Source organism: Rhipicephalus microplus, chromosome 9 (genome assembly GCF_043290135.1).
Source record: "Rhipicephalus microplus isolate Deutch F79 chromosome 9, USDA_Rmic, whole genome shotgun sequence".
Taxonomy (NCBI): Eukaryota; Metazoa; Arthropoda; class Arachnida; order Ixodida; family Ixodidae; genus Rhipicephalus; species Rhipicephalus microplus.
The window spans coordinates 82031858-82057571 of NC_134708.1; the positions used below are offsets into that span (position 1 = coordinate 82031858).

A 25714-nucleotide genomic window follows, 5' to 3' on the forward strand; every position below is an offset into this window, starting at 1 on the left:
GACAATACATGTAACATGAAACATATGCTCTGCCGATGCCCCTCGTTACGCTGTGGGAAAGTCATCACGCCGTTCAAATGGGAATGTGCTGTTACAAGCTCCACACTCGAAAAACAGTTATGGGCAGTCCACCAGGCCCGCGACGCAGCAGAGAGACTTGGTCTTTCTGTTCCAACGTGGGAGCGGCCTGCAACGAGCGAAAGCACGTTCCGAAGGACCAAATAAAGTTCATCCATTTATCCATCGATCGGTGTAAAGCATTAGCAGCAGTAGGAGTTTGATTATTGTAAAATTGTCATGACGGCCCTGGCATTGCAACTATGGTGACATACAGCTCTGGCACTGTGAACCTGGCAAACTACGGCCTCCCAACTTACATACAACTGGAAAAACTATTGAGCACGAGTACTCAGCATTTCGCCCTCCAGATAGAGTGCGACACTCCCTACACCAATGATACGCTTCGACTGTGACACTGCAAAGCAGGAACTACACACCTCAGGCTGTATAACCCAGCGACTGCGATTCTGATTCTGCCATTCTCTGGTTCTGCTACTCTGATTGGGCAACAGATTTTTTTTCTCTTTGGCACTGCTCTTTTGCACTACGACTGTTAACGCTACTGCCCTGACACCACAACGGTGGCTATGCGACTGTGACATTACGACTGTGGCAGTACGTGGTATAGCAACTTCCAATTCCCAGCCCCCACCCCTCGTCAAAAGATATTCAGTATGCACTTGCATATGCACTTACACAAGCAGTCATGCGGACATATGAAGGATCAGCAGAGCCTCCTCTCCCCCCACTGGCTCCTCACCAACAACATGATTTGAAATCTTATCTACGCCTCTAGCCAGTTCGTATTTCCGTTCCGGAAACAGTGGAGGCGTATCCGCGATATGACGGCTATCAATAGACAACGACGACGGCTGGATAACCGATAGGGCAGTCTTAACGGCAACATCATTTCAATGTATATGAACGCCAGGCGACACAAAATTTCGGTAGGTGTATAAGATTGATTTCTTGCGCGGTGTCTCGGGCGCCGGTCAAGCACGTAGCAGAGGGGTACGGCTAACAACGCCACTCTTTAACTGAAACCGAAAGACCGTAAAGCCGAAAGCGAAAGCTCGGCTTTGCAGCAGCGTCAACCTTTGCGACGACCTTACTTGTGCACCTATGACTCGCAGAAGAAACGCTCCAACGCACATATAGTGCCATATTCCTGTATACATGGAGTAGTCTGCAGCTCCGGCGAGGGAACCAGGAAGGCGAAGGCACTGCAATTTACGTGTCACCAAAGCGTGCGATCTGGCATATGACTTCCGTACACCTTGCGAAGGACGCTTAAACAAAACAAGCGGTGACGGATTGGTCCGCGGGGCAAGCACTCCCCGGCGCGTGCGCGTTGCTACCCAACTAACACCGTTATAAACGTCGAAGCATCTGCCGTGCGTACGAGCATGTCTCTTCGCAGAACACGTCGAGTGGCGATTTCTCCTTCTCCTCCTTCTACTCCGGGGATCGCGTAATAGTGGTAATCCTCGCGCGAGAAGACAGCGTTTCCGACAAGGGCGGCCGGGGAGAGGGCGACGACGACGTGGGCACCAGACGAGGAGGACGTCCTGAGCGCGCGTCGACGCTAGCGGTCGATGACGTCCACGCCGATGGCCACCGGGTTTCACGGTTACGCTAGGCGGCGGGAAGGGGTGGTGGTCCGCTCTTCTCCTCTCAGTCCAGCGGGCTCTTGAAATCCGGAGGGACGGAGTGGAAGGCCAGGGTCAAGGCTGTCAGCAGCGGCGCTGTGCATCCTCCAGCCTCTCACCGTGCCAGTCTGCTTCGCCGGCCGCCGGTGATCCGCCGCAGCTCTCTTGGGCTCTCCACGTCTCTCATCCGCCGCTGCCATGAACAAGTGAGTGTGGAACTGCTCGTTCCGCGCGTGCGTCTGCCTGCGTGCGTGCTATGTGCGTCGTCGTGTGTCGAGCACGGTGCCGCAATCCTGGATGCCCAGCTTGGACTCACCCATAGAGATGTATTCTCGCGGCAATTGTTCTTTTTTTCTTCTCTGCCTTCTTTGTTGCCTCGCTGTGTGGCGTGTTCGAAACTTTGATATCGCTCGACAAATTGAGCCGATTCGAAGATGGAGAATATTTCGCATTAGTGCTCCGTGTCCGTTACTTAATGTTTGCTAGATATTAATAGAATTGTAGACCAGACTTGGTCAGATCTCTATAAAGTTAGACTCAAACCCGTGGTGTCCTTCAAACGACGGACAAGGAGTTCTGAATCGGCACTCCGAGGGAAGCAGGAATGTCCACCGCCACTACTCCTCGGAATTGACTGAATATCTGCGGTTCTGCGTCCCTTAACCATAACAATATTATGAAGATCGTAATGAAACTACTTTCGAAATTTCCACCCTCCATAATTCTTGAACGTCCTCTGACAGCAAACTGTAAACGAGCCCTATACCATTTCTACCTCTACCTTAGCGAGATCACCATGGCCGGGATCGAACGCGCGACCTTTGGGTCAGCAGCCGTGCATCGTAACCCCTCATTCATCGTGACCGACCTCTCTTAGAAAGAGCAGCCTCATTTTCGGCATCAGTTAAAATTTACAATCTAGTGTTTTACATGTCCTGAGTACACAAATGATAACAAGGCACGCCTGTAACGAAGAACTTTGAAATAATTTGTTCACTTGGGGTTTTTGTAGCGCACGTAAATCAAACTAAACAATTTTTTTTCGCTGTCGTGTAATTCTCCTTCTTTGATGTTACGTTGACAACGTGCTTTATAATAAGTACTATTTCGTGTTGGACTTCGTTCAACGCAAAAATAACCCATAACGACGACTCTCGTGGAGTGTCGTCTTGTGTGTTTCGCCTCCTTCGGTAACATACCTTTTATTTCTCATCGTTTTGCATACACGGCAGCACCTATTTAGATCTACAGCAGGAGTATGAATGTTATCTGAGGCTAGTAAAACAACAAACAAAGAACGCAAGACTATACTAAAGCAAACGCACATATCTTGAGCACTTTATCGGCGCGCTAATCGGAGTCACCAGCTTCGGATAACCCAGACGAAGACGATGGCGCGTTATGACTCGGGGGCAACCTCCGGAAACTAGTTAAGCCCCGATACGCCAATGTTAGAGTAGCGGTACGGGACGGTACGGAGATGTCAGCGCATCTTCGAGACCTCGGTGACCCACGACGCAGCACGGACTCCCTTTCGCCCACCGGTTTTCAGGGCTATCTAAAACAGCATCGCGGCGAGAAAGTACTCCTAACCATCTTAATGGTCTTGACGAGCGCCGTGCAATAGGAAGCCGGTCTCGCTTGCTATTATAACGACGTAGTAAAGAAACGTTACTATTTTTTTTTCTTTTTTACTGAAACAAGTAAGCTGCTCAAACAGCATTCCAGTGGCTGTGGCACCCTGTTTAGTTGGAAGATGAAAATTCGAACCAGGAAATGCACAAAAAGCATAAAACATGCACATTACACAGCATTTTGGATAACGCACGCTTTGGAGTGTCTTTGCTTTGTATATTTTTGTATGTAAGCCCCTGCTGTAATGCCCAATGGGGCGATGCAGGTATGCAATAAATAAGTCGATAAATAAATAACCCAGTACTTTTTATCTAAGCATACTTGGGAAATTGGGATATATTAGAGCCGGCACTACTTTAATCATACTATTGCTATTGAAAAGCACAGGAAAGCCCGAAAAGGCTGGAAGAATGAGAAAAGAAAAACTAATAATCAGCGGTGGTAAGTTCTCATACTATCTCTTATATACGGAATACCTCTGAGGGCAGAGTCCAACACACACAAGGTTATCACGCAAATCGCCACAGGCAGACTGTCTATGTCGGTGTTTTCGCACGCACTTGCTCATAACATGGCTAATGAAGACGCACGTTCATTAACTACACAGCATGATGAGGTCTCAGAAGCGTCGGTGAGATTCCATTGTTTCTTTACATTTTTTTTATTGCAACGTTGCTGTGCTCACTGGCTTACCCTATATATAAGAGACCGAAATGACCTTCTCTGGACTTAGCGAAATCGGAGAGACGCAAGGGTTGTCAAAGAGGAGAGGGAGCAGGAGCAAAGAGAGGAGGAAAGTTAGGTCCAGAAGAAAGAGAAATGCCGTTAAGGCAGCTACACGCAATGAAAGTAGATGGGCTGCAAAACCTGCGCCGACTGCGTGAACGGGATGGCGATTGGAATGGAGCAGCCAGACAGAAGCGAGGCCTCTGGCGGTGACGTAGCCTCGTTCGGTGCAGTGGGCATTAGGCAAGCGTTTCAGAACGATGTAACTACGCTCTTGACAGCGTTGAATAATACAGAATGCTTTACGAATGGGTTTCAGTGCCGCCGTATCGGGCTTTCAGCTATTTGTTTTGCATCTTTAAGTATAAACAGTGTTACGGTAGCCGCATACGCATGAACACGGTTAGGTTAGAGCATACGATGTTTCGTGACCTTAACAATTCGCGTTAAATCACGTAACGGCGAAGAATATCAGCTTAACAGCCCAAGACGACAGCGCCCAAATGTCTTAGGTAAAATGGTCTATTTGTATAATCATAATAAGAGTCGCAGTTGTACGTCCCGAAACCACAATATCATTATGAGGGACGCCCTTTGTGGAGGCCTTCAGAAATTGCGACCGCATTGGGGTTTTTCAACGTTTCACCGCAATCTGAGCACGCAAGCCTCGATCGTTACTCTTCTATTTATATTTTATTTTTCGCTGTTAACACCTCACATAGCAGCTCACGGGCCCTATAAGAGGCACAGAGCACGGGCTTTTAGGCTACTCGTATTTGTTACATTTGCAATGACTACGGTACTCTTGGGAACGGTGGTAGATAGAACGACACTTGAAAAAAAGAATGTGCTACTTTCCACCTCAATTGTGTTTTTTTTTTTTTTTTCAAATGAGACTTGTATATTTCAAGTTACATAGACGGCGAACCCGTAAAGAATGCAGGAATATTTGCTGCACGTTTGCTGTCCACACATAAACACAGTGGTCAGTCCCATGGGCTCCTTACGTTTTATTTAAGGTGAACCTTTGCTCGATCCAATGAATTTGTTTGCCACTAGAAGGAAAGAGCCTGTACAGTATCGTTTTCAAGGTGCTCATTATGAGTTCTCTGAGAAGTGTTTGACCCCAAAATTGGCCCATGTGCAAAGAAAAGGCTGGATTGCTGCTTTTTTTAGGGGGTGAAGCTCCTGAAGGCGTGGGTCTGTCCATCCCGTATGTACGTGACCGCCTATATATTTCCACCTTTGCAAGCTGCCCACTACTTCGTCCTAGCAAACGTCTCACTACGCCCCATCACCGATCCCCCACTTCGCCGACCATAAAGCCGTTATAATGAAGGGGGAACGTAACTGACGTTTAGCTAGCACTTACGATTAATAAGATTTTCTGTACAAATATATGCAGTGTTTCTCACGTCTTTGATGACGTAGCGGGTGATATTCCCGGATGTTCATGGCTTAGCGATGAAACCCTCCAGCGCTTCGCCCCACTCATCATAATTCACACCATGGATATGCTGTGATCTTTTTTAGATTTTAAATGCACCCCTTGATACGAATTGCTGAATGAATAGAACCCAGTTCAACTTTCGGGCAGTGAATAATGTCAAGGGTGATCGATTATTTGTAAATTTCAAAATAATTATCTAGAACCGAATGATACACTACGCTATTTGGTCTTCGAATCAACTGCTGCTATTTCTAAAGCCGAATATTTTTTAACAGTCTTACGAAGATTTAAAAGCGCCAGCTGCATTCAAATATACAGTAAATTGACACAAATGTCAGGTAATACAAATCCCCGTGGGTATATCGTTGACATACACGAGAGTAAATTTCCTACAGATAACTCGAGCTCGTGAGGAGGTAGATGTGAGGGAAGGGGTGAGGAGGCATTGTAACGGATGTACAAGTTATTCCCACTCTTCTATAATTATCCACCCGCGAAGATTCTGCCAACGGTCACTGATACGCCATCTAAGATTATCAATAGCAGGATGCGAACACAACGGGGAACTTTCGAACTGTGTGCGTTGCTGGTGTGGTGTTAGCGTTCGTCATTTTATGGAAGCCCGCAATAGGTGAGCGCACGACGCATACCCAACGCAAACACAAAGCTTTGCGTACGCTATTCATAACTCCCTAATGTTATCAATTGTGAAACGATCGCACGTACGTTACTCTAAACCATACGTACGGTATTCGATCTTCAATTGTATTCACCTTTCACACTGAATCGATCCGTTTTCCATTAGTCCTCCATATCACTACTCACTGGCGCACTTCTAAAGAATACGATCGCCTTGTTCCGTGTCTTGACAACGTGTTCGTCGTACATCTTAATGACTCCAAATCGTTCGAACACCAGACTTCTACTTCCTGCTTATAGTGTATATTGATGATACTTATGTCATCGAATAAAAAGAAAAACAAAACGTTGCATCCTACCTCATGATTTGTCGCACGCATTCAAATCTGGTGACGCAAGCCGTTGCAAATGACTTTTTCTCGTCAATGTGAATCCCAAATGGCGTTCTCGCGTGATGTCGGGAAACTTTGAAAGGCAGCCACCACACCATACATGTGTCGGACGCAGGATGCTCTAACGATCTTTCTGTCTCTGCGGCGGAATACTCTCCGAGAAAGTTTTGACGACCGAGCAGCGACTTCCAGCACAGTAATGAATGTACTCGTGAGAGTAGTGCCTGATACATGAAATGTCATTCACGTGAGTTGAATAAGAAAGATGGCCTCAAGGGTACCAGCGGATGCAATTTTTGTTCGCTCCCTTTCAACACTATTATATATATATATATATATATATATATATATATATATATATATATATATATATATATATATATATATATATATATATATATATATATATATATATATATATATATATATATATATCAGGTTGCAACGTAACAGGTGTTGGTAGAAGATAGAAGAGTACTTGTTTGTTTTGCATCGCGCATCCGAGGCTTGTGTAGGACGCCCTCCATCCAGAGGCAGTGGATGACGCTATAAACGAAAGCATACCACGAAGTTCCAGCCCTTTCCGTAATACCTTCGCCATCAGCCAATACTTTGTCTTCGCGTTGTCTACTGACCGTACGGGTCTAGGTTGAAGGGTGTTAGGATGAGGATGGGGGTGGGACACGCTTTGAAAGTATTCGTCCACATGGTTACCCCTAGTGGGAAACCCTGCGGGCACTTATGAGCAGGACCATGCTGAAACCATGGTAGACAATTGCATGGACGCATCGCCACCCGCGCCGAAGGCACGTCAAAAATGTCTCTCGCCGCTTCGTCTACCTACGAGACCATACGCCGAGCAAATTACTCCTCAAAGCTAGGTATACTTACAGCCCGCCGAGAAGTCACCCGGCGGAACCATACCACAACGAAGCCACGCGCCGCGGCGTCGTTGGAACGAAAATGGCGCCGCTGAGCGGAAAGAAAAGGAGAGAGAGAGAGAAAGTGGCGCCTGCGCAATCGAGAGTGTCTCGGCCCCACGCGACACGCACGCCGAATAACGCGAGCATACACCGCCAAAGACACTTTCGCTACAGTGGCTCCACTTTCGCTTCTTTTTTGCCCTCGATGATGACCCTCTCCCAAGCCGCCGCCGCACCACACTCGTCCTCTCTTCCCCTCGCATCGCCGCCATAAATCAGCTCACCGCCGTCCGGCAGCACGAGCGCTTAACTGCGATCGGGGTCATAAAACCTCTATTCTGCATACCTCTCTTGCATCGCTGCGTGTGGCCTTCCCAGTGCAGTCCGCCTTTATGCATGTTTTTTTAGTATTTCATTTATCGCTCGTATGGCTTCTGTCTATTTCGCCCCCACCGAAATGATGCTTGATAACATTCCAGATTCGAGCGCCTGCTTATATATTCCTCTTTTGTTTTTGTTTTTGTTCCACTTATTCTTCTTCTCCCACTTGAGTAACCGCTCAGAAATGAACAACGAAAAGAAATGAAGAAAAGATACGTTAAATGGTCCGTGGCACTTTCTTTCTTTTTTCGGCAAGAACATCTTCTTCATATCCAAAGGAGCAAAGAAAAAAAAGAGAAACTCATTAAGAAAATCTCTCTCGGTTTGGGGCTCACTCACGCGAGAGATTTACTTTTGCGCAAAAACAAAGAATATCGCGAAAGTATGCGAACCACTGTAACCCAGCCGCGAAGAAGCATGCAGTAATGATTTCGTCGTCTCGCCGATGACTTCTTGATGTTCCGCGGAGTAAATCGCATTCTTAGCTCTGAAGACACGTTTTTTTGTGTCATCTCCTGCACATGATGTCGAGACCGTGTACACACGGTGATGACTTATCTTGGCAGTGGCTGCAAAGGCGGGGCATCAGGTTTGCCGTTTCGCAGACTTGAAAAAGGCGCCAGAGCTCAAGCTAATGGGCGACAATGTAGCCGTGTCATTTAATATTATCGCTGAATTTGCAGCCAAGTAGAACAGAAGCGGTCTTATGAATAGTGTGTTTACTATTGAATGACACAAAATAAGTAAATTTTGAACAAGCAAAACCAAAAGATTAAAGGTAGGCAGGAAATAGGCATGACGCAACCTGGTGATATTAATCGTCAAACGGGGTGAAAAGTAGCCAACTTGAAACAAAGTAGCCTCCAGTGACGACCCTGGCAAGGCTTCCACATATTTACATATTTACATATTTAGTTTTTAGTGCCATATTACGAGTGTATCTTCTTTGAAAAACAAACAGCACGTTTCCAGCCTCGCAATGACCCCCTGAAGTCACGGACGCCGTGTTTGCATTGGAAACGAGTACATGCCTATCTTGGTATATGTTATGCATTCTGAGCGGATGCTTGGCGTATACTCTATTCCAGGTTGTTACAATATTCAAGCAATTTTTTCAGTGTTCATTGTTTTGCGAGTGCAAGATTATTTGACCCAATGTTGAGATGTCATTGACAATAGCGGACTAACTAACACTAAGAAGTGAGGCTAGAAGCAGCCCTTATTTAATTTGTACCACGACCTTTATCCTTGACACGAATTACAGCGACTTCGCGAAGCGCGCTGTTTATCGAGCTAGAAATGCTTTTGAGATTTGCTCAAGCTTAATAGTGATGCGCTTGCTCGTTTGCCGCGTTTGAGGTTGTTCGTGCTACATAACGGAACCACGGTCTTTAAAAGCACAGCTATAGGGTGATGCATTCCGCGAGAGATCAGCGGAAATCTGTTCGATATCGCTATCGTCGTCATTCCCTCTACACATATCCCGATAGTCTACGAGTGCATCGGAACGAACAAGGACAGTTAAAGTTAAAAAGCAAATCTCACGGAAAGCAAGCAATGATAAAAAAATATGATTGATATATGGGGTTTAACGTCCCAAAACCACCATATGATTATGAGAGACGCCGTAGTGGAGGGCTCCGGAAATTTCGACCACCTGGGGTTCTTTAACGTGCACCCAAATCTGAGCACACGGGCCTACAACATTTCCGCCTCCATCGGAAATGCAGCCGCCGCAGCCGGGATTCGAACCCGCTACCTGCGGGTCAGCAGCCGAGTACCTTAGCCACTAGACCACCGCGGCGGGGCAATGATAAAAAAAAATGAAGATATATGAGCTCTCGTAGTAGCAAGGCTATTAGTTTGCTAGCTAATACATAAAATGTTGTTACAGTTGAAATCATCTATACTCACTGATACATAGTTGACACGGAAGCAAGCCGCACGTATCACAAAGCGAAAAAAAAAGAAAGTGGTTTTATAAGTGTACACATTGCCATATGACACATTGTACACGGCACAAACGTTACAAATACATTTTCAGAAATTTTAGACTACCAATTAGAAAGTATGTCCAGTCGATGTTAGTCTTCCATATCGAACAAGATCAGACAGTTCACTTTCTTAACATTATTACAGTCGAAGTACGTGTGCAGTAGCTGACGCGAGAGAGAAACATTCACGTTGTAGAAGTACTCACTATAAAAAAAAACTGCGTACGCGACAAGCGCTGTTCAGACACGCCGGCACTGTTTTATTTTATTTTTTTCATCCTCGTCCTTTTGAGCGCTTAGAATTGCTTCACCATGTCATGCCAACACGCCCAAAACAGCGACAGTTGCGAACGAGCGGAGCAGCATGTACCGCAGGCACAGTAATCGGGTCTATCAGTGAACAAGCACTGCGTGACATTCTCAAGGTCAAGACTCGATCTAGCGAGTTTCGCGACCATCGCTTCGCAAGAACTGCCCCCAAGTTCGACAGATTAATTCTGAAATTCGTTACGCCCTAATAACTTAACAGTGCCGAGACTTTGACGCAATATTATTAAGCGTTTAGTTACACCGCTTATTTCATTTACAGCTATAACGAAACATTTCTACATTAGGCGAAATCAAATTAAATTTATAACGACTGCTTTCCCCCACCCAAACTGATTGAAGGCCGCTGCTTAACGTCAGCGTAAGGATTATGCGGGCTTGATGAAGATGGAAATTAGGACAGGCGTTGGCGTTTCATGATAGTCCGATGTCGTCGTTCAAAACCGTATACTGTTGGCAAGGCGAGGCGAGAAATTCATAGCATTGGGCGTGGGGCGATTAGCAACCACGTTCGGGGATCTCGCATACCAGCCAAGGCCAGCTTGGGCTTGGGTGGTATGCAAAAGGGCTCGGTGAGGTGTTCGGGATTGTAATGATAACAGGCAGAGCGTATTAATAAAGCCGAGGTCAACAGCAACTGGACGATAATACGTCCAGCTCCCGCCACACAGAATTCATTAACGATCAAGTGATGCGTGAAACCTGTGTGTCTTAGCCCAATCTCTTTATTCAGAGCGCTGTCGCAATCTCTTTATGCACTGTCTTATAACGCATTCAGACTCAACTGCTAGGGTGACGTGGAAGAACACGTTTCAACGGCTCCTGTTACAGTAAATACGTTCTCCGTTATAGTCGACAAGCTCAACCTTCACTGTGTACTCGTCCTTGCGGTAAACCCAGATGAAGGCATTTCGCCGTTGCACTAACGCTTAGGAGAAGCGAGAGCGTGGGTGTCAACATTTCGACAGCAGCGGAGCGGCATGCTTCTTATGACAGACATTGTATGGCATCGGCTTTTTCGTTGCATATCGATGGGCATTTTGCAAACGATCACGAGTTGGGCAAAACAGATGTGTGTCTTTGTTGACTCGGCCCACTCTTCGTGAAGCACTTCACGTGAAGCACTTCACGTGGACACGGAAGGACGGGAATGCAGATATATACAAGAATGGTTTACGAACAAAGAATCAAGGAACACCACAACAACAATAGCCAGTAGCGTAGTAGGAGGGAGCGATATCACCTCTCACCTATAAATACATCGTTTTTTTTTAATTTTACAAGTACATGCACGCGTACATAAAGACGTAAGCACGACCGTACATACAGCCTTGCTGAAGCACCCTGCACCCCACAACCCGAAAACATTTCTGGCTACAGTTGGTGTACGGATAGGAGCATATAAAAAGAGTGGCGAGTTTCTCACAAACGACAAATATGAAGTGAATTGAGGTCAACAAGACTTGAACCTCATTCAAATAGAGCGAACTCTCAAATGGGTAAATTTCAAGGTACCGAAAGAAATAGTCCGCCTAAATGAAGTTTCACTAAATTGAATATTCTCTCCAAGATGGACCAGAATTGGGCACCACAGAAATCAAGTTAGCCGTGTGAAATGGAAATCATTTTGAAAGTAATTCTGTAATTTTATTGCACGCTGTTAAGGGAGCCAAATGGAAATTACAAAATTACTTTCAAAATTATTTCAATTCCGCTCCCTTAATGCGCAACAAGAGACAAAGCTGTCGTTGGGGCATATGTTTCGATGCGCTGTTTCAGGCATGGCTTGTTGTGACTCGAAGTTTCAATATTTCTTATATATCCTGCAACCGTCTTCTACAGATAAAAAATTTGAACCTGCCTCAGCCATAACAACTTCTTTGCCGCAATCTTCTTTTTTCGGTTACGGACGAACACTGAAAGCAATTTACAAATCTGATAGTTCCGCGCAGGTAAACACGTGCACGTGGCTCCTTTTGGTCTCCCGCAAGGCCGCTTTGCCTCGGTGGCGCTGCATGCACGAGCGATGTTGCACTGCCGGCTATGCGTGGGCGATCTGAGGCGACACGGATCGGCTGCTCCAGCGTTGCAGAGCGAAAAAGCTCGTAGAATTGATCTGAAAAAAAAAATGGGCCTGGGTCCGCAGATCGAGTTCATTCAACTGAAGTAATCACTATTCAGAGGTTCGTTTACGTGGAATATTTTTGCGCAGCATGCCTAGAAATAAGACCACCGGGGATTTTCTAAAAGTTCGCGATACTGAAATATTCGTTAAACCGGCATTGGTACAACCAAGTGTTCACTGTATATGCAGATTCCATTCGAATGTGAAAATGATTCACTCAATGCACACAACACATGCGACGCAGAACTCTGCAGGCATTTCAAATCAGTTATTTATTATTTATTTCTTTATTTATGTATTTGTTTATTTATTTATTTAGGTCATAGTAATAATAAGATATTTTCGTTTGGTTACGTGTATACCTAAGATGAAAACCACGGACCCAGATGTACACAGCAGAAACGATGAATTCAAAGGACCCGTACGTGCGTCTGATTTCATTCTTAGGTAGACATGCACCAACTTCTGAACTAACAGCGATTATTAGGGGTGGTTACTTCACGACCGAATTTCACAGCATTGTTTTTTTTTATTATTTTGTGCCCCTTTTATTGGACCTGAGTGTTTTCGCGAGTTATAACGCCTTGTGTGTTCTCTTCAATACGTTGTGATAGGGAGCCTTCATGTCCATCCCGAGGTGGCGTGCACATGAAGGCTCCCTACGTTGTGATGGCGAAAGGCGGCACCTGGGCCCGTACTCGAGGGCAGTTAGAGCGAGGCGGAGGAAGAAGGGGAGATAAAGAACAGCCGGCTTAGCGAATGACGGCTGTCTCTGTCTCATCTCTTAGAACGTTTACATTCTTGTCTCGATTAACCTGCCCTCACCGAGCTTTAGCCGCCAACACAAAAGTATACGCGGAAGAATGTTTTCCTTTGAACTTATACGCTAACCCCCGTATTCTAGAACGTCCCTTCACTCAACGCTTCACCTGCACTTGAGAAAGTCGACGGAAGCACCCTCTCTAGGCACGGCCAGTCACTGCATATAAGCAATAATGTGGTGCGATTCTGGAGCAGCACAGCGTTAATTTCAGCCAAGCAGCGGCGTAGTGCGCAACTTTGTCAAGTGAAGGGTGAAAGTCGAGTCGAGGATCGATTGTGAATACGGGGGTTAATCAATCCGAGCTAAGTCTGAAGTAACACTGCATACTGTTACTTCGAAGAAGAAGTCTTTTTACGACAGCAATTTGCTCTCGCCGAGCGTCATGTTATTGACTTATGTAACGTCTTTTTTATGAACCTGTAGCTGTGAGCTATCTACACGAAATGCTGTCATGCAGATGTCCAAATGTTCTCACTCCTTCCGCCTTCCCCCAACCCTTGAAACCCGCATGCGCTGCCCTATGCGGCGTATTGCACGCTGTTAAGTCATAGTCACTCCCACTTTGTTGTTATTTTGTTGTTTATTGCAAGAATTCATACGATCACAAAAGTCATCTGTTCCGTTCTGCTTTGTTCTGTTCTGTTTTAACAGTTTTGCTGCGGAGAGGTAGAAGTCCACATCGCTCTATATATACTGCGCGGTTGAAAACACGGACGGGAAAAAAGACATGGACAAGCGCGTACTATCAACTGTCCGTGTTTTCTGCCGCGTAGTATACTTAGATCGCGTATCACCAACTGGCCCAATCGTCCACTTCGATTGTCCATATTGTCTCGGCTACTCCATATCTGCAGCGAAAAAAAAACTGTATATTACTGAATGATCTATCTCCAATCACCAACTTAAAGAGCTTGAGTTCTCGACTACCTATCAGTGTCATGTCAGCGAAGGATGTTTTTATTCACGCCGAGTGAATAAAGTTCCAGAGCGTGATATATTGTGGCATCCTGGCGTTCGAACATGGCAAAACGTAGCAGGGGCGTCGCCTTTAAGACAGTGTTAACTGCGAATGTGACGCGAAAACCTTTTTCGTAATGACGAAGACAGCGACATGTGCAAAAAGTGTCGGCGACGTGTCGTGATGCGATTCGCTCACGTGTTCACGCACTTGGACCAATGAGAAGAGGACACGTGGTGCTGGAAAGTCCTGTTGTGCAAGAATGGCGGGGCCAGAAAGGTGTAGCGGACGGCATTGTGACGGGAAGACAGGAGACGATTGCAGGCAGTCACGGAGATCGGAAGCAGCTGAGGTTTCCACAACGTTCCATAGTCAGACCACAATAGGCGGGCAATCGGGTGCCGCCTAGCCGGAGCAAGGTCCGACGCTATTGGACATTCTGCAACTACCGAAGCCCAGACTGGTGACGTCGATGGTGGCTGCTTGAAAACGCCCAGTGAACTTCCGTTCCGGCCGTCTATATATGTGTCTAGACTGCCCACTAGGCAGACCTGTCGCAAGGACGTGTGCAGGCCGTGTCGCCTTCGTCTCAGCGATCCCACGCCTTCTAGGCCGCCCTCACGGCCTCCACCAGCCACAGTCAACAGGTGGTGAACCAAACTTCGCAGCACCTGTCAGCCGAAGCCATCATGCACGGACCAGCACAGTGAGAACACCTCCACGTCATTGACTTGTACGCCGCGTTAGTGTTTATGCTGTAGCCTTACGGCTGGCTTTTGGTATACTGCAGACCTATACATAAATGACAGTGTCATTTGTTTCGGATTTTGTTTTCAGGTGTTCGCTATCACTTTTCTTCTTACCTGCCTATGATCACACCTTTCATGACTTCTGCTATCGAACGTTGTTATTGGTCGCCCTTTTCTCAACGCAAAGAACGTCTGCAAGCGTGACTAACCTTACGAGACTCAATGTCTTCATCAGTGAGCTCAACTTGATTTTCCCCTTTATTTGGACTACCGGCCAACAAAAAAAAATAAAATACAACGCGCATGACATTAATTGAGCCTTCTGCATAGTCATCATGTCTAAGGACATAATACTTCAGTGTGCATTGTATGAATGCAACAAGCACCCTGCTGAAGGCCCTATGATGTTCAATATGCTGTTTGACTTGCCACGTTCCAGGAGCAATGTGAAAAGTGTAATATTTCCGTGCCCGAAATGAATTCAACCAAAAACCATTTGGTCATGAATTTGGAGCCTAACATGGACTACTTTTTATACAAAACGGTACATCCCTGACAGCAGAATAGATATCTAAATACTAATAATTGGTGAAAATAGTCCAAAGTAATATATTTATTTTCTTGTTTGCAATGTAATATTGAGTGCTTAGCAGTTATGATGGGCGAATTTGACAAATTTGTAGACCATGTATCATATTACCCGCCGGAAACGGGCTAACGTCCGCCTATAAGCACCCATCGTGAACTGGTGAGCGTGACAGGATGAAGTTGACTATATATATACTCGTCAGAGCTTCACTTTGCTGACGTTCGCGAGTGGAGTGATAGATTTCAAGCTGCCCTCTTTCGGCAACCAATGCCCGAAGCCTCCACGAGTGTGAGCGGCGGCAGTGATGGTAGCCAAGCACGGCGCAATCAACGCTAGCTGATCTTAGTCTTCATTGGACAGCGAGACGAGCTAGACATTCATGCATTCAATGCTCAGGGTGTGTAGCATTTTGCTCAGGCGTGGCCAAAGGAGCAATAAGCTCTCTCTCTGTTTTTATGAACTACTTTTTAAGCCCTTAACGTTTTTAAACGCGTGAAGTTGAAGATGCGACAGAGTGTATGAAGAGTAGACATCACCCTCGCAGTCTTCAGAGATGGCGAATGGGTGCAGCCGTAAGTTTCGAGATCGAAGTGTGTTTGTCTGAGCTCGTTGGTTTCGCATAGCGAGAGGGCTCCAGTGAACTGTTTAAGCTAGTACACAGAGACATACCGCTGAACTGACGAATAAATGTTTATTGCAACTTTCCTTTCGTATAAGCAGTTGATAACGAATACGTTGCTCACGAATTACCAGATTGATTGTTTGTGTGCATGAATCTATTTTTTTTCCTTAGTTCTGTGGATGGTGTGCTGATGCATGATCGTACACTTTCGTCGATGGCTTCTGACATTTCGCGCGTTGTCTTATCAGCTTGCCAGTGCAGTTTGACAGTGGCGATTGTACAAGGCTTCGTGAATCGTCAATTTGACCCATCAGCAGTTTTGGCAATTTATAGAGTAGTACAGACACAATTCTGTGTCAACGCAAAAAAAAAAAACGTTTTTCGTTTCCTCGGCAAGCAGCATTAAAGCTACACCGAAGCCAGGAAACACAAACATTTTAGTTCGAAATTCAGGTTTTCATTGCCCAGAATCTGCAAGCCAGTCCAACCGCAATGAAAATTATCATGACGAGTCAACACATTTCTCTGGTTTTCCACTCTGGGCACTTTATGCGGCCGAAACCATTGCCGGAGTCGCTTGATGACAGTTCACTCATCGTCGTTCAACAGCACAACGAGCAAATGACAGAAGGCAGCTGTCGCTATAGAAAATCACTAGTTGCCGTACACTGTAAACCAAATTACACCCATATAGGTGTTTTATAGTGTCTATAACTCACACCCCAACACCCCACGAAATGGGTGTATCAAGCAGGGCTACACCTATATCGTGGGGCGGATTTCCGAATTTACACCCTATGGCACAAACATTTTTTGGGGTGGAAAGACAAATGTACACCCAAGTGGCCTTAAGGGAGTGAGGGTGTAAAAGCGAATGTACCCAAGTAATCTTAAGGGCGTAAGGGTGTAATATTGCTATGACACCCTAACACCCTTAAAAAACAAAAGTATTGTAGGGGTGTAATTGCTCAAACAACAAAAAGGGTGTGGGGGTGTTCATGCTGAATAATGCCCCAACACCCATGAAAAAAATACCATAATTCGAAAGTTACCCCTTTTTAGTAAGCCCCTGTGGAAGCACGTGAAAGCTTACCCTTTAGCTAGACCTTTCATGTGCAGATGTCCTATTGTAGTGGCTCCTGCCACAGTGTGGTAATCCTGGCCTTAGCACAGCTTTTATGGTGCATATATGAAGCACGGCATATAACACGTAATCCTAGCTTAATGCAAAGGCATCACTCAAAATGAGCTGCCACACATAACACAACGTTCACAAAGTCATGCCATTGTACAAAACGAAATCAAGCTTTATTTTATTAGGCACAGAGAACATACAGGATTCAGAGACAAATTGTACCTTAATCAAAAGCCTTTTTCAATTGTGCAAAGCAGAAAGCCATTTGCTACAAAAGACCGGAAATCATACGTCAATGGTACGGCATGGAGCTCTAACGACCAATGCATGCATATCAAAGTACAACAAAAGAGCCTTTATTTGCACTTAAAAATGAAGAACTAATTTTAACATGCTTCAATGCAGCACAAAAGCACAGTGCAGCGAAGCATACAAACAGCAGGAAGAGTAGTGCAATGCAGCATGCCTTGTTTCTCCAATATACTGAAATAATATATCAATGCACACTACAATTACCACAATGATACGCCACAGTTTGCATGTGTTGTGGCATGCCTTATGCATATTATGCAAGGCTAGTGGTATTCTAATGAATGTAATGACAAAACAGTCTTAAAATGGCATTTTCATTTACAATAACCCTTGTGTGTTCAGACATTCAGAATACTGGGGAAACAATAATACAGGAGTGAAAACAATAGGCAAAATTACAATAGCTTAACAGTGTCACTAGACACTAACCATGCAGAATAATTGATTTAAAGATGTAAAATATCAAGCACATCACATAATATGTCCCCCTGAAACAATGCAACATCAAAGAACATAAAATGGCGACTAAAAGGCAGGGTGAAAGAGTAACCACTTACAGCTAGCAGAGGTGGAGCAGCCAAGCTATCATCTGGAGCAATATTTTGGAGCATCATATCTTGCTTTTCTAGGGAGAAAAATCTCAATTTGGAGCAGGTTTCAGGAAAAACAAACACACCATTTTTGAGCTTGAAATTTCAAATTTACAGCATTGATTGATATGTGCAGTTCAACGTCCCCAAACCACCATATGGTTATGAGAAACGTCGTAGTGGAGGGCTCCGGAAATTTCAAACACCTGGGGTTCTTTAACGTGCACCCAAATCTGAGCACACGGGCCTAATGCGTTTCTGCCTCCATCGGAATTGCAGACACCGCAGCCATGATTCGATCCCACGACCTGGGGGTCAGCAGCCGAGTACCATAGCCCCTAGACCACCGCGGTGGGGCTCCAAATTTACAGTAGTACAACAAATTATACTGAATCACACACACAAAAAAGTATATGTAGAAATTATTTGACATACGCTAATTCGTTCAAAATACACGAGAGTGCAGCTATTTCAACAAAAGCACTCTTGAACTGTTCCACAGTGCAAACAGTGCTATCCTCCCTATATAGGAATGCTCCTCGACTCGAATCTCATCCTTCACTTGTACTAGCTGAGCACAGCGCCACCGCTTGTCTAAATATGACGCTGCGTTTCTTGAGAATCGCAGCAGATTAACCCTGATATTGAGTGACTTGCTCTGCCTAGAGACTGCGCTGGAATCAATTTTCTCAAGTCAAGGTGAAGCATTTAGTGAAGGGACGTTCTAAAATACGGGTGTAAAACTCGCAGTAGCATTTGGTGAGCTTGTCCAACTGTTTGACAGGCGACCCAGAAATTCCATATATTCGTAAAGGAGGAGCTCAAGGGGGTGGCGAAAAGAAAAAAAGTGGCATACGATTTTCTTTATCGTCGCTTAAGGCTGCAAAAACCTCATAAATCACTCTGAAAGACGGCCAGCACTTATACTAGTACTCGTTATTGAATGGCATCTGCATGGCAGAGTAATATAGGGACAAAAATATTTTGTGTCTTGTAAATCAAAAAGCACTTTTCCGCAGAGCGAAAGCGTATTCTGGCAAAAGTGACTTAAAAAGCGTTATGGACGTCATAAAAAGGGGGGGGGGGGTAGAACTTTCTTTTAAACCATTCTACTCTTTTCTTTTGCTGTGAGGTTAGAATATAGTCAATTAAAAGTTATAATTACGGTTGGCACATCTGTGTTAGATTGGATGATGATGACCCCGCCTCGATGGTTTAGTCGCCAAAGTACTCAGCTGCATTTTTCATGCAGGCGGAAATGCTGTAGGCCCATTTCCTTAGATTTGGGTGCACAAGAACCCCAGGCGGCCAAAATTTCTGGAGCCCTCCCCTAAAGCGTCTCATAATCAAATGGTGGCTTTAGGACATTAAACTGCACACATCAATCAATTTGATGGTGATGCGCAAACTTAAGTTGAATAATGGATCTTATGTTTCTTGATAAAATTAACAATACTGAGAAATAATTGAGGCTGGTTGGGCATTTCATAATAGTTTTGTGCAAAATTAGGAAATTGTATCCAATTGACACAATTGGCACGGCTGCTGTTCTCTTGAACATGCAAATATGAATACGAAAATATCATGTAATATTTTGCTACAGACATTAAACATGTGCTGTGAATAGACATGAATGCCTGAATTGAATAGTTAATTTCACGTCAAAACCATGAACAGGACGGGTGCTCACTAGCAGCTGTTTGTACCTTATATTCATAATATACTATATATTCATACGTACAACCTTAAAAAGGTGGCGAGCCGGCATGAAGTACTGATTGTGTTCGTGCCCCTAATAAACTAGCAAAATTGCGCCGGTGCATCCCTGAAAATCATGCTGAGCAGCTGAAAGGCTGTAAAAAGAAGCATGCGTGGCCATTCACGAAGTCTGCCACTGAAGTGGTTTACAAAATACCCCTATCGTGCAGAAAGACACATGTTAGCCAGACGACGAGGCGCTGCGTCAATGATCGACCGAGGGAACACGCCCTTACGGCAAAGAATAACGACAGTGCTCGTTCAAGAGCACATGTCACTTCATGTGGATTCACACCAAGAGCCATTTTGATGGGCTTTCACAAAAGAAAAGGGGTATCAATTACGTTAGCAAAACTTCACTCATCAAGTATGAGCTGGAAGCACGGTATCTAGCGATCATGTGTCCTATAGCGTGATTAGGTAAGGGACGGCCCGAGTAGGTTGCACAAGCGTTGACAAAAAGTGGGTTTATATCAGCCTATTTTCTCAAGAAATCAACAATTGCAAATGAGTGCCCAATCCGTTTATGTGTTTTCTTCGTATGTGTGGTCGTCATTTTGGCGCAAAATTGACTAATATTTAATGCAAACATGCACCAACTATCCCAACAGCAAGTTCTACTACATATTGATGCTACTGCTGCACATGTAAACAACAATAGCACGTGCAGTTAGTTCCCTTAGAACTGTGAAAAAAGCGGCACTATACAGTGCCTCAGGGGAGGCACTTTCAGTATATTTTTTGGTAAATAAAGGGCTTAATAAGCATAGGACCTTTTTCTGTGTTCATGACACACTGTTAGGGTGATTTCATGCTAATTGCCCAGCCGTTTTGGCGACCATCTCAAATGCATTCGAAAAATATTGTGCTGATTAGCTGTATTGAAAGCAGTGAAACGGTAGAATATTTCGGAGAGAAAAAATGTTTGGTCGCAAGGTTGCCGTCGGAACTTTCCGGGATGTCGTTTGGGTGTCTGTGAAAAAATTTATTTTAAAAGTCCGTTCTATACCAAACTTGGTCTACATGTTGAGTAAAGGTTTTTGTGCAAGGTGTTTGCAGCTCAGTAATATCATTGCAACTATACTGGCACATATGCTCCTTAGAATTTATCCAAAATGTGCTATGTTTGCGATTTCTTTATTGCAATACTGCAGTTTGTATGAATATCTGTGTAGTGAATACCTGCTCCACGCAAAATATATTTTGAGAAAAAAATATTTGAGACTTATCAAGCTGGTAAACTTTATGAGAAAAAATCATAAATTCTACAAAATCGTAGTTTTTGATATATTCAGATGCGATTTATGCCATGTGGTGGCTTAACTAAAAATTACCTTTATACATAAATTGAAAGCAAATGAACACTTCTTTTCATATACTGTCATTGAATTTTTTGTTTTAAGGAAGAAAATATTTTTTAAGCATTCCCATTGGTGCCTATCTTCCCAGTTCGTCATACGACAGCTGCCACCTTGAAATTTCCTATTTTCATCAATGGGAAAGTTCAAAACTTATGTTCTTCCTTAAAACAAAAAAATGTAATGATAACAATTGGCACATGAAAATACCTTTTTTTTCCTTTCGATTCAGGTTTGAAGGTCATATTTATTTGGACCACTCCACAGTGCAAATCGGGTCTCAATATAAACGAAAATGACGATTCTGCGAAACTCGTAACTTTTTCTCGTAATGTTTAGCGGCTTAAGAAGTCTCATAATATTATTTCCTCAAAATATACCTTTTGTGTAGTTAGTATTCATTAGTCAGACATTCATAACACATGTTGGCTAAGTTCTTGTAGGCGTAGTAGACGAAGAAAGTGCTTAACAGCGCAAATGACAAGAAAGAAAAGATGAGACGAGAACAGAGCCCTGAACAAACAACCAAAGCTTATTGCAAACCAACTGCAATATACAGAAACAGAAGCTGCGCATAACCATGCATTATAAGCAGAATTGCACATACATGCACCATACGGCCTACCTTATCGACAACCGGTCATATAAGGGGACCCTAGATAACTAACTTCACAGCAGTTAAAAAAATTGAGGGTGCGCTAAGACAGGAAGCGCCAAGTTCTTGAATATAAAAAGCTTCACTAATCTCGTGCTCGCGCCGATTTTTATATCTTCCGTAATCAAACACTTGTCAAGAATTGGCTGTCAACAAGGCTTATTACAATGGTCTACCAAGTGGCTGGGAAGGAAACCTTTTAGAGAGTTAGCGTGCTCCCTCAACCGATCATTCATGCATCGCCCTGTTTGGCCGATGTCCACAGGTAAATAATATCTTGTAGAGAATAGCTAAAACACATTCAACATGGTGCATAGCGTGTTTCTTAGTGCATGCTTTTTCTCAGGTCCTTCGCTGTTGACCCTGCGACATAGGCCAGAGAGCTTGTCGCGTGCGCACAACGCAACTCTTACACCTATTTTTCCAGCGACCTTCTTTAGCCTATGGGAAACTTCGTGTACGTAGGGAATAACAGCCTTGCTAGAATGAGGCTTGTTGAGTTAGCTCTTGCTTTGTGTCTCATCAGGCAATCTTAGTGACGTTAGGAGAGTCTCGGCAATAGAAGTTAGCAGGGGATTAGAAAAGCCTGCTTGTTGAAGGCAGTGAACTTAGAACGAGAAACTGCACTCTATCTGGCGGTGACAAGAGTCAGTTACAATTGCCTTTGGGCAGGAAAAAGCGATGCTTCACTTCACTAGCTTAGAATTAGTGGACGTAAAAAGAAGGCTTTTCCTTGAGAAAGGTTCGTACCGCCAATATACATGGTCAACCAAAAAACCATTTCCAAGTCAAGGCATCGTAACTTGTCGTCATGAATCGAACTCCGACTTTAATTCCAGTTGCATTATTTCACGCCAAAAAATGTCAAATATCTCACCGGTGCAGATGTGTGCAATGGCTCAAGTTTAGCACCGGTTCTTTGTGACTTTTTACTCGCGCGGTATGAAAGAAGTCTCATGGCTAACTTTGATCACACGAGTACAGTTAAAGTGTTCGACTACGTTGACGACTTTTTAGTGCTTTACTGCATCGATCAATCTGACCCTCGGCGAACCACCGATGAGATATTTGACGTTTTTGGGTGTGAAATGAAGAAACTAGAAATAACGTCGGAGTTTATTTCTGACGACAAGCTACGATGTCTAGAATTAGATATGCTTTTTTTTGTTCATCATGTATGTTGGCGGTACGAGTCATTCTCAAGAAAGAACCTCCTTTTTACGTCCGCCCATTCTAAGCTGGTCAAGTGAAGCATCGCTTTTTCCTGCCTGAAGGCAATTTTCACTGGCTCTTGTCACCGCCAGATAGAGTGCAGTTTCTCGCTCCAAGTTCACTGCCTTCAACAAGGAGGCTTTTCTAATCCCGAGCTAACTTCCATTGCCGAGACTCTCCTAACGTCACTAAGAGTGGTTGATAAGAGACAAAGCAACAGCTAACTCAACAAGCCTCATTCTAGCAAGGCTGTTATTCCCTACATACACGAAGTTTTCCAAAGGCTAAAGAAGGTCACTGGCAAAATAGGTGTAAGAGTTGTGTTCTGCGCACGCGATAAACTCGCTGGGCTATGTCACAGGGTCAACAGCGAAGGACCTAAGAAAGAAGAATGCACTAAGAAACACGCTACGTGCCATCTTGAATGTGTTTTAGCGATTCTCTACAAGATATTTTTTTACTTTTGGGCATGGTTACATTGGCCAAACAGGGCGATGCATGAATGATCGGTTGAGGGGGTACGCTAACTCTCTAAAAGGTTTCCTCCCCAGCCACTTGGCAGACCATTATAATAAGTCTTGTTGTCAGCCAATTCTCGACAAGTGTTTGATCACGGGGGATAGAAAGATCGGCGCGAGCACGAGATTAGTAAAGCTTTCTATATTCAACAACTTGGTGCTTCCTGTGTTAGCGTACCCTCAATTTTTCTTAACTGCTGTGAAGTTAGTTATCTTGGGTCCATTTACATGACCGGTTGTTGATAAGGTAGGCTGTATGGTGCATGTATGTACGATTCTGCTTATGGTGCGTGGTTATGCGTAGATTCTGTTTTCTATATAGTTCAGTTGGTTTTCAATAAACTTTGATTGTTTGTTCAGGGCTCTGTTCTCGTTTCTTCTTTCCCTTCTTGTCCTTTGCGCTGTTAGGCACTTTCTTTGTCTACCTTACAGCACCAATCAGTCGTATCAAGCACATTGTTAGCCTTGGAGGCGTATGTGCCAGTGAAATTGCACTAATATTACTGCGCTTCAAACACTTTACACATGAACTTGTACTTAACATGTAGACAAATTTTGGTATCGAAGCAATGAGCAGTACTTTTAAACTACCTTCCCACAAACCACACTGAAACGATATTCCAGTAAGTTCAGAAGGCAACTACGTGACCAAAAATTTTTTTTATTTTGAAATTATTTTACTGTTTCACTGTTTTCAATGCAGTAAACCATCACAATTTTTTTAATACATTTGAGATGGTCGCTAAAATAGCTGGGATGTTTGGCGTGGATTGACCCATTAGTGGATCAACCTTTTAAGCTGGCGACATCTAGGCCATCTCCAGTTTTTCATACAACTGTAACATTATGCATTGTACACAGTTTTCTACACGCACTGCTGTTGATGTGATGGCGGACTGATACTTATATTGAAAATATAAATCGGTATATAGGACACATAGCTTGAGATGAAGCCTTTCCCATCAGAAAAATGTTCCTAAAATGTACAAGATATTTGGTGCACCCTATGAGTAGCGTCCACCACTGCTGCGACCCTTTGAGTGAGGTCGTGAGCCCGGAACAGCTGCTTTCAGGTTGTGATGAAGAGTGCACTGCCTTGTCAGCACCCAGTCCATCGTAGAAGACGTAGTGTGCTTTCCTTTCAACATTCTGCATGTAAGAGATGCACAACATTCAACTAAGCATTTAAAAAATACTGGGAACAATCAGAACCTCATTATGATGTGTCATATAATAAAAAGCTCCAGCTTCTCCACTTTCAGCTTTACCACTATTCACTTTTACGTTTACAAGCATCTGTGCATATTAGTGTACGAATGCAAGTGCCATGTTTGAGTATGGTTTTTTCACCACCGTGGTGGTGGTGAAAAAGTGCTTCTCTCTTGAATCATGCACCTACCAAGAAGCTTGAAATATACTGGGAAGCTCAAATTTCAGCGTTTATACCAAGTTTTCTTGCTAAGCTAGAATACCCTAACCAATAGGCCACTACAATGGTTGATACAAAAAATTATATAAACCCATTCAGACAGAAAAGTAGCAATATTTATCATTTACTTTGAAGGATCTTTGTGCAGACATGTACACATCACAGATGTACAATCTACTGCGTGAAAATAGTGTAAAACATCGAGCAAGCCCCAATATGGAAGGATCAACAGCACTTACAATATGACAACTGCTGCTGGAAAAACAGCACTGTGTATTTGTGGAAGCTCACCTCTAAATTTCTCCTCCAGTTACATAAATTTGGTGTACTCGATAATTTTATGTCTTTCACAGGTTGCTTATTGGTCAACAAAATGATTACTTTAGGCCACGAGTAAAACTGACTACTCTCAAGAATAAATAAGACGTGCTAACCCTATTCTTCGAGTGCATGCATAAGCAGCTCATTCCCAGTTGAATTTTTTTTAATTTATAAAAAAAACCATGCAACAGATAATGTATCACAAGTAAGTAAAATATATGCTCAATAAGCTCTGAACTGTTGGACCATAAATATGTGTAATTTAAAAAATGCACGACATATTGGAGAAGTAGCTAACAGGAATATATGCATGGAGGGCTTATTAGTTGGATCAGTGTCCTTACATTCGTAAGGATGAAACCTGCACAAAAAAAATGCCTGAAA

The 25714-nt window shown here is 44.0% G+C and overlaps 1 protein-coding gene across 1 annotated transcript in view; it reads left to right on the top strand.

The window, feature by feature from the left end:
• The first annotated feature begins 1823 nt into the window (after window positions 1-1823).
• Window positions 1824-25714, top strand: part of LOC142771949 (salivary peroxidase/catechol oxidase-like) — a 97625-nt gene continuing 73734 nt past the window's right edge. The window contains exon 1 of the mRNA XM_075873955.1: window positions 1824-1915. Within this exon, the coding sequence (XP_075730070.1) occupies window positions 1908-1915 (8 nt within the window). The 5' untranslated portion in view covers window positions 1824-1907. The remainder of the gene's footprint in view (window positions 1916-25714) is intronic.